Below are 10,000 nucleotides of genomic sequence, written 5' to 3' on the forward strand. Positions count from 1 at the left end.
AGAAACATTATATACTTCATCAGCATTCTTTTTCTTATAATTTTGTTTGTTTTGTTTGTTTATTTTTTGTTATTTTCAATTAAGATGAAGAACAAGATGATAATATGAACGGGGCTGGGGGGGGGGTAGTGGCTGAGGCAATGGGGTGGGGTGGTTTCTTTTTTGGGTTGAATCAACGTTTATGTATGTGTGCTTGTGTACTTATTTTTGTTCGTGAAATTATTTTTTCTATTTTTTTTTTCTTTCTGAGGGGGTGGGGGTGGGTGAGTGGGTTTTTTTTTTGTTCTCTTTCTTGTTAATGTATTTTTTTTTTCTTTCCTAAGCTTATTGACATCTACAATTTGTTTGTATTTTTTTTTAAGATACTTCTCTCTCTATATATATATTTATATACACGCTATATGTATATATAACTACGTATATATGTGTTTTTTGAGAGATCGCACACAGCGACGGTGGATGGGGCTATAGTTTCTTTTCTTTTCCCTTTTCTTCTTTTCTTTTCTCTTTTTCATTCATTCATTCATTCATTTTTTCTTTCTTTCTTTCTTTCTTTCCTTCTTTCTTTATTTCTTTATTTATTTCTTTATTTATTTATATTTTGATTGGGCAAAAGATGTGACAGACGACGCGTTACACTCTCGTCCCTTACTCTTTTGTCGGTGGAGGATTTGGTCTCTAACGAATTTGTCTTAAAGGAGCATTCTCTGTTCTTTCTCGCTTTTCATTTTATTTTATTTTGATCTTTTTTCTTTTTATTTTTTTTTCTACTTTTTTTTTTTTTTTTTTTTTTTATTATTATTATTTTTTTTTCATTTGGTCTCTATAACGTCACGGAAAAGAATTTCAAATAGTATAAGATAAAAAGAAGTAAGAGAGAAAGAGATAAGAAAGAAGAGATAGAAGAAGAGATAGAAGAAGAGATAGAGAAAAAAGGAAAGGAAGTGAAAGAGAGAATAAAGAGAGCAAAAAGAAAAAGAAAATCAAGAAAAAGGGAGGGAAAAGAGTGAGACAGAGAGGGTATAAGGATGAGTTGCCAAGACAAAAGATCTCTTTTTTGGCTCGTTTCGAGTCCGTTGCTATGATCCTTCTGTCTCGACCCTCCCCCCATCGTCCTTCATAAACTCTCACAGCTTTTGCTTCTTTTCTTTTTCTTTTCTTTCTTTCTTTCTATTTTTTTTATTTTATTATTTTTTTTTTCTTTTTTTTTTTAATGTTTTGTTCAAATATGTTCTTTCAAATACATCGTTAAAACACAATGTCCGAGTGTCCTTCTATTTCTTTTTTTTTTCTTTTTGTATTTTGTTTCTTTTTTTTTGTTTTTTTTTTTTTGTTTTTTGTAAATCTGTTATCTCTCATATCTTCAATATCAATTTTAGTTATCATATCGTCATGTGTTCTAATATATAATTATACTGATTCTCGGCTTGGTCCATTGGTATACTTGAACTTTTTTCAAAACACTGTGTGCACCTCTACGTATCGCTAGAGTCTAATTCTGTTATTTATATATGACATATATGTATATATATATATATATATATATATATATATATATATATGTATGTATATATAAATTTTTTTTTCGATGAAAGTTATTGGAAGAGAAGAAGAAGAAGGATCGAGAAAAAAGGAAGGAAAGATTTTTTTTAAGAAAGAAGGATTTACTATGAAGGACATATGATATCGATGATGAAGAGAGGAAGGAGGAAGAAGGAAACGAACTAGAGAGAGAAAGAGAGAGAGACAAAAAGATCGTCGATGATGACTCGATGAGGAGAAGGCTGGTGTTTCCGATGCTGCTGTTGCTGCTTGCTGGTGGGGGGGGGGGGTGTTGAAATGGGATAGGATGGAGGGTGTAGGGTGAAAAAAGTTAAGGGTGGAAGAATGGATGTGGAAATTGAGGGGAAATTTTTGATGGTTTTTTTTTGCTTTTTTTTTGTTTTTTTTTTTGTTTTTTTTTTTTTTTTTTAATCTATGGACCAACTCGGTGGATTGGTTTTGTTGGATTTTAGGTTAATCTGATTGATTGGTTGGATAAATGGTTGATTGGTTAGTTGATTAGTAGGTTGGTTGGTTTGTTAGTCGGTTGTTGATCGGTTATTTGTTGTTTTCTTATATCTTTTGTTTTGTTTTTTTTTTTCTGACTATTTCGTAAACGATCGTGGGAAGATCATCGATCTGTGGGTCTGTGCCTGGGCGACGTTGAAGATCCGCCACCTACGGCTTACCTTGCGAAGCTCTTGAATGCCGCGGACTGCGGATTTATGCAGAGCGGCACGCGCGACGTATTCAGCTGCTCCGCTATAAATTTGTGCATTTCCTCTGTAACAAGATAAAAATGACAAATTTGTTTCGGGTTTAACAATGGACACGTTGTCTTAAGAAATTCTGTTGGATTTTTTTTTCTTTTTATTTTTTCGTTTATTATTTTTTTGTTTTTTTTTTTTTTTTGTTTTTTTTCCCATTCCGATTCATTATCCGCATCGTGATTACGATCAAGATTAATGAATGAATTTCATACGGGTTAGAACAGTTTGATTAAATAACATGAATATACACGTCCATAATCGATAGAAAAAAGATATCCAGATATTCTTGGCTTATTTTATTTCTCTTACCTTTCACCTGCTGCACGCTCGTCAGTTTTCGCTCCCAGAGATCATCGAAGGGATGAGTAGTCGCTGGCTCGAAATCCCCAGTGTACTGTCTCATCCCAGCACTCGTTGTGTAGCAACACGTGCACATGCACGAGTGATATCTGAGTCTTCCCTCGTCCAGATAAGGATGCGCCAGGGCATCCACCACGGTGATCCTCTTGTCCTGTGGGAACATTGAGGGAGTGGTCTAAGTATGTATCAGACACGTCGATAATGATGCCCTTGTCAGGGATACCAACTGTGGCAATAGTCGCAGTATTACATCTTTCTTTCTCACGTTAGTTTAATATCTTTCAACAAAAGTACCTTTCGTACATGTATATCTAATATATTATTAAAAAAAAAAAAAAAAAAAAAAAAAAAGAAAAAAAAAAGAGGAACTTAGCATGCAATTATTTTTCTTAAAGAGAGACGATGTAAATTAATGAAAGAAACAACTTCATATCCTGATAGAAACACCATTTTTCGTTTCAAGCACATTCCTGAATTCGACTGACTGCTTACTGGTTTAAGATTGACGAACGATTCAATAAACATATTTCGAAATAGTTTGGTTGATATATCGTGAATATGATCGTGCCGTTTAAATTGCACGTTCTCTCGACGAAAGAAACTCTCACACGTTTTACCAGCCCCCACATTCCTCTCCCCATTACTACTGCAACATACTGTCATCCATATGGCTCGCGCAAGAACCTTTATTTTTTTTTTTTTCCCCCTTTCACTTTTCTTCCCACCGTTTAGTTCCATTATAGAATATTTATTATTGTACGATAATTCTATCCTCCCCTCCCCCCACCCTGTATCTTTCCCCGTCCCCTCGCTGCTCTATATCGATTTAAACAATTTATTCGTTTCGATAGAAACGCACATTGGATCGTTAATCCTTGAAATGAAAATAATATTTCTTGTGAAAATCGATGAAACATAATTCATCGTCAAAGTTTTACGCTATTATTCTTTAACAACGAAGCAGCAAATTGATCGGTGCCATTATAGAAGAATCAAAATGAAACTGGGAATGTTAGTAATGCCGAATGTAATCCAGAACTTCATCCCTAGGAGAAAATAACCCCTGGGCGTTCTCGTAGTGACACAGCAGGGAGAAGACTTACAGGATCGAAGACTAGCATCTGGCAGAGCAAATGGACGGCCTCGTGCGTCGCCTGGCTGCTGAGGGTATAGAGAGCCGTCAACGAGGGTGGTTTCGGTGCACGCCTCAGCATGTGAGTCCTTGCACCCTCGCAAGCGTACCTCATGTCCTCGAGGGTTGGGGTGCCTAGCAGTTCCGTGATCAATTCCAACTGAGAGAAAAATAAAAAAAAAAAAAAAAAAAAAAAAAAAAAAAAAAAAGAAAGAAAAATAGAAAGATCGTTATAAACGAAACTCCGACGTCAAGTTTTAAGATATCTCTTTATTTTTCCTCTATTTCTCACTCTTTCTCTCTCTCTCTCTCTCTCTCTCTCTCCCCACCCCTTAAAAATTTTTTTAAGCGTTACGTTTATATCGAAAAATAATCGAAAGAATTTCTTCGTAGATCATCTTTCGTCGATGCGTTTTTGTTTGTGCTTTATAAAATGATGTCTTTTTTCTTCTTCTTTTTTTTTCTTCTTTTTTTTTTCTTCTTCTTCTTCTTTTTTACATTCTCTATAACGCGTATCGCAAAAGAAGTTAATTCAGTTTTCCGGAAGCTTTTCTTTTTTTTTCACCTGTACGACGATACAAATATGCATGTATGCATGGTATGCATGTATGCATGTATGTATGTATATATGTATGTTTATATAACGAGGCAAACAAGATATAAGATCGAGAAGATATGGTTACCTGTTGCACAGGACTCTGAGCTTGAAAGAGAATTCGTCGTCGAAGAAGCTCGCCGAAAATGCAACCGACGCTCCATACATCGACGGCTGCGGTATAATGTCGTGCACCCATTAGAATTTCCGGGGCACGATAATACTGCGTTACCACTTCCTGAGTCATGTGCTTGTTCTGGTCGGGCTCTTCCACGCGTGCCAATCCAAAATCACAGATCTGTTTGACGTAAATTTTTTTTATATATAATAGTTGGTAATGATAGTTCGATGTGACGAAAAGTAAATTGGCTAGGTTATTTTTTTTTTTTTTTTTTTTTTTTTTTTTTTTCTTTTTTTCAGAAGGACATATTTACTTTTAAGACGCAATTGCTGTTCACTAAAAGATTCCCTGGCTTGATATCTCTATGGAGAATTCTGGCTGAGTGAAGATACTTCAGACCTAAAATTGAAAACAGAAAAAGGGAATCATTTTTAATTATTTTAATCATTAATATTTACATATATATATATATATATATATATATATATATATATATATATATATAGAAAAAAGACAAAGAAAAAATTGTAAGTTTTTTAAAAAGAGAAAGAGAAAGAGAGAGAGAAAGAGAGAGAGAGAGAGAGAGGAAGAGAGAGAGGGGCAAATAGAATATCTCGAATTCCTCGACCTCGATTTCACGCGAAGAAATATCATGGCGTGCTCGTTAAGGCCACTTCGCTCTAGCATTCAGAAGAGATTATCCGGCGTTTAGCTTCCGCGAGAACGTTCGTCTATGTCTATGTCCTATGTCTATGTCTATGTCTATGTCTATGCTAGTGTCTCTGTATGTTTCTATCTCTCTCTTTCTCCTTCTGTCACACACACACACACACACAAAATCTCTATAGACGTCTCTCCACGTTTATATCTACATCCGTATTTACGTCTATGCCTATCTATGTCGCGTCGTTAGCTCCCTACTCGCCTATCCCCTTCCGCATAAGCGAGATGTAGCTGTGTTTAAAGGGAGGACCGATAATCCGTTCCCTATTCAGTTCGCACCCCAAACGTATCCTCCCTCTCCCCCCCATTCCCGTTTTTCCATACCCCGTCAAACCCTTCCCTTCCCCTTCCCCTATTTTAGTTCTATGCTACGTATAGAACCCGTTGTTACACCGAAGGGTTAGCGAGAAAAAAGAAGAAAAAAAAATGGAAAAAAAAAAGGCCAGAAAAGAGTTGTCGAAAAAACTCACGAACGTGAGTTATTAGCCTATTTGTTTTCCTTCCCCCTCTTCCCATTTTCTTTTTTATTTCGTTTTATCAAAAGCTCAAAATGTAATACTGAACACAAAACTATAATAGTAAAATATCATATCATTTATTTCATGAAATCATTGAAATCAATTATTTCTCCATGGGACAGCAAATATAATTCCAGTATATGATTATGGGTTGATATGATAACAATTCAACTCGGTTTACACGTCGATGCTATGTATGTATGTAATAGGATGCGAAACGATAGAATACAGTCCCGTCTATATCGATGTACCGTTTACCGTTCCAATCATCGATACACCTCTGCGCTATTGTAATCTCGGTTATAGTATCACATGTAGTTCCTCCTCTTATCGTTTAGAGAATATATCCGACTAAATTTCGTGGTATTTTCTACTTACAAGTAGAAATTAATTAGTATGGAAAATCATGTGAGAATGATATTTTTCGAAATATATATATATATATATATATCGAAATGAACAGATAAATAGATAGATAGATAGATAGAAAGAGAAAGAGAGAGAAAATGTAGAGAGATGAAAGGAGCTAAAAGAGCGCGCGCGCGCACCAGAAAGAGGGAAAGAGAGAGAGAAATAATGTGAAGGGTAAGAAAAAGAGGGGTGTAAAAGGGGTGGTGCAAGTTGTGGTGATGGAGAAGAAGGAAGGGATGACTGCTGTTGAAGGTGAGGCTGCAATAAGAGCAGGAACATCAGTGCCAGATGAATGTGCCGTGAGTCATGCTGCTGCATTCAAGCAGCTAGACTTTTCTCTCCCTGCAATAAAACTCGCTAATATTACTGGGGTAATCTGCCCCGTGGGTTGCGTCCGGTTAGGAATCTACCCTTCGGTAATTAAAGTCTCCCGCCGACGGGTTTCACTCACGATGGATTTCTCATCTCTCCTTTACTTTTTACTCTCTTCAGACGAACGAAGAAGGAAGAAGCATTTTTCTTCATCCGGATCAACGGATTTTCCCTTTCTTTCTTCATTTCTTTTTCTTAAGGTATTCTCCGGTATTGTAATTTTTTTTTTCTTCTTTCCTCCACCCTCACCCACCCCTTAAATTATACCTTCTTTCGTCGCAAGTAATTCTTCATTGAATATGTATATATATATATATATATATATACACACACACACACACACACACACACATATAATTTAACAAGTGTATAGCGGTAATTCGTCTGAATCTTTAAAATTATTATCGTTGTATCATTTTACTTTTGTCGTACTTCCTTCGATATTAGAAATGCAATTGAGAGAGTTGATAGTCCATCGTTTGTATCAAAATCGATAAGATATGTATCTACATCGATATCATATCCCAAGTGTATGAATAATATATTCAATCGTGGTAAGCGTTATATGCGGTAGATCGCTTTCAATTATCTCTATAATTAGTCCAGCTTAATCCGAAGCTTACGCTTTGCGATTACAGGAAAAGCGATATTTGGATTTACATCCAATCCACAACTGTATGTGTGTGTATATATAGATATATGTATGTATATATGTATGTGTTATGAGAATCATTCATATTAATCTCTTTTTATACACCACATACACATACACACACACACACACACACATGCTTTTATATTCCTAGACTTATGGTTTTACAATTTGAAAAAAAATTAGCCTAAAATGTGTAAAAAAAAAAAAAAATAGTAATTGATTTTTTCAAATAGATTAGGAACTTTTGGTCCACCCTATATATATATATATACATATTTAAAAAAGTTCAATGACCATAATGATATAGTATATATAAAAAAGCTTGCTTCTCTCTCTCTCTCTCTCTCTCTCTCTCTCTCTTTTTCTCTCCCTCCCCCTCTCTCTCTTTCTTTGTTTAATACATTTTGTTGCTGAAAGCGACGACGATTGCACGCTAACTTCAAAATTATCTGCAAGGTCAACGAATCGTTCGTCCAACGGTTTCTCCTCCTCCTCCTTCTCCTCTTTCTCCTTCTCCTCTTCCACCTTTCAGTTCTTCTCCTCCCCTTTCTCCCTCTCTTCTTTCGCTTCTTAAAATACACACCTGACTTTGCCCTCATCCCTCAACGGCCTTCTTCTCCTTTCTTCTTCTATTTCGCGACGCGATCGATCAGCTGATTCACAAAGAAGCGCCACGCCGCACACTTCATCGTTGTCATTTCACACAAATAATCTAAGCGCTATTCTTTTGTCCGTATTATTATCTTTACAAGTTCATTAAACTAAGGAAGTATCATAGTCATTTTTCTTTTTGTAACATTTCGATTATACCGTTAAACGATCACTAATTCGTTTTGATGTTTCTTTTTGTTTGAATATTTTTCTTGTCTTTTCTTTTTCTTTTTTTTTCTTTTTCTTTTTTTTTTTTTTTTCCTTTCTCCTTTTTATCAAAATTATTTTTACAATTTCTCCAAAGTTTTTACAAATTCACTAATTCATTATGAACGAATAAAAATGTGTTCTATGATAAGAACAATGGAGTCTATCGAATGACATTGACGATGGCGTTTTCCTTTGTAATTTCGTTTACGTTAAGAGACATTGAAACGATGGTTACAGTGCAAACATTAGTTGAATCGTATATGTAGAACAAGAAATCGTGTGGTGACTGTAGATGCACAGTCATTTGATTCTCTCTCTCTCTCTCTCTCCCTCACTCTCTCTTTCTTTCTCTCTCGTAATCCTAGAGTCTTTGTTACTCTATCCATTCTATTAGTAACATTAACGATGACGTTTGTAACTTTACTTATGTTAAGACATTGGAATGATGGGTTTATAGTGCAACATCGTTGAATCTAATATGTAATGCAAGAAACTACGATGACTATGCGCACGTAAGTCATTTTATTATCGCTTTCTCGTCCAATCTAAAAAAAAAAAAAATCCCTTTACTTCTCTATTAATAATATCGACGATGCAATCGTATAGATAAATAGTAACGAAGAAAAAATACGAAACAAGGCAAAAAAGAAAAAGAAAAAAAAGAAAACGAAAGAAAAAGAAAAAAAAAAACAAATCAAAAAACAAAAAAGAAAAGATAAGAGAAATACAGAGAGATCTATTGAAAGGAATGAAAAATCTTTGGTTAAATGAAACAATTCAAAGAGAGTTGCAATATCTTAGGTCAGTCTGAATCGACATTCCAGGGTTCATCGTACTTGGTTATGCATGTGCATGTGCACGTAGAAGTGCATATGCATGTGCATTCACCCAAAGTCGATGTCGATTCATCATTTCTTCCTTTCCAGGGGCGTCGGACGACGGATCGATAGAGTCTCCCACGGAGGAAAAGAAAGGAAAGGAAAATTTTTAAAGAAAGACAAAAAGAAAGAAAGAAAGAAAGAAAGAAAGAAAGAAAGAAAGGAAATGCGAGAGCAAAGAAAGCGGCAGTACGTATTATACGCGCTGGTATAAGCGTCGACTGTGTACGAAAGTCAAGGTCGAAGGACTGGCTGCGTCGCGTATTAACGTAAGCAAGGTCATCGGTACGTACAATCGCTTTTGCTTCTCCCAGTTGCCAGTACATTGTCCTTGATCAGGCACCTGTCGTTAACCTCCTTGTCGGTCGATTTCGAACGATCGAGAATGCAGCGCATTCATTTGCATGCGAAACATCGAAAGCTGTGTAAAATTTGTTTCCTTCCTTTGATTCTTTTTTTTCCCCCCTTTTTCTTCTTATTTATTTATTTATTTATTTATTTATTTATTCATTCATTCATTCATTTATTCATACATTTATTTTTTCTTTTTCTTTTCTTTTCTATTCTCTTTCTAATTTTTTCTAAACTTGCTACGAGTATTCCTATTGTATATTGTATTTCTGGTATATGTCTCTTTACATCATCGTTGTCATGAAATTTGGCTAACAAATATAATGGCAGAGAAACTAGGACGATCGAATATATCCAAGGGACTTTCTTGCTTACTCGGGAACGTCGGACTCGATGTCTGACTAAGCACCGATCCTGACTACTGACAAGTAGTACTACATACTTTAGAAAGTTGATCCCCACTTAATCGATATATATATACATATATATATATATATATATATATATATATATATATACTACGATATTTCTATTTAACGAATACGAATGTTATAATAAATAACATAAGCATGTCATTGCTTTTCTTTTTTTTTTCTTTTTTTTTTTTCTTTTTTTTCTTTTTCCATTTAAGACTTTGGGCTGATTTTGTTGAGTCGACATTTCTTTTTGTTAATAATGATCCGTCTTTCTCCTTATAAGCTTATCTACGTA

At 35.0% G+C, this 10,000-nt stretch overlaps 1 protein-coding gene across 2 annotated transcripts in view; it reads right to left on the minus strand.

Annotated features, from left to right (window-relative positions):
- nmo (serine/threonine-protein kinase nemo) overlaps window positions 1-10,000 on the minus strand; it is a 112,678-nt gene that overhangs the window by 8,986 nt on the left and 93,692 nt on the right. For both annotated transcript variants that reach the window (XR_014982836.1, XM_085660703.1), the window contains exons 5-9: window positions 4,834-4,919; window positions 4,488-4,697; window positions 3,776-3,964; window positions 2,622-2,823; window positions 2,232-2,325 (exon numbers count right to left, since the gene is read on the minus strand). Coding sequence is in view for 1 of the 2 variants with exons in the window: in XM_085660703.1 (XP_085516829.1) it covers window positions 2,232-2,325; window positions 2,622-2,823; window positions 3,776-3,964; window positions 4,488-4,697; window positions 4,834-4,919 (781 nt within the window). In the remaining variant the exon portion in view is untranslated. The remainder of the gene's footprint in view (window positions 1-2,231; window positions 2,326-2,621; window positions 2,824-3,775; window positions 3,965-4,487; window positions 4,698-4,833; window positions 4,920-10,000) is intronic.

Source organism: Vespa mandarinia, chromosome 12, assembly GCF_050613455.1.
Source record: "Vespa mandarinia isolate Hongniang chromosome 12, ASM5061345v1, whole genome shotgun sequence".
Lineage (NCBI taxonomy): Eukaryota > Metazoa > Arthropoda > Insecta > Hymenoptera > Vespidae > Vespa > Vespa mandarinia.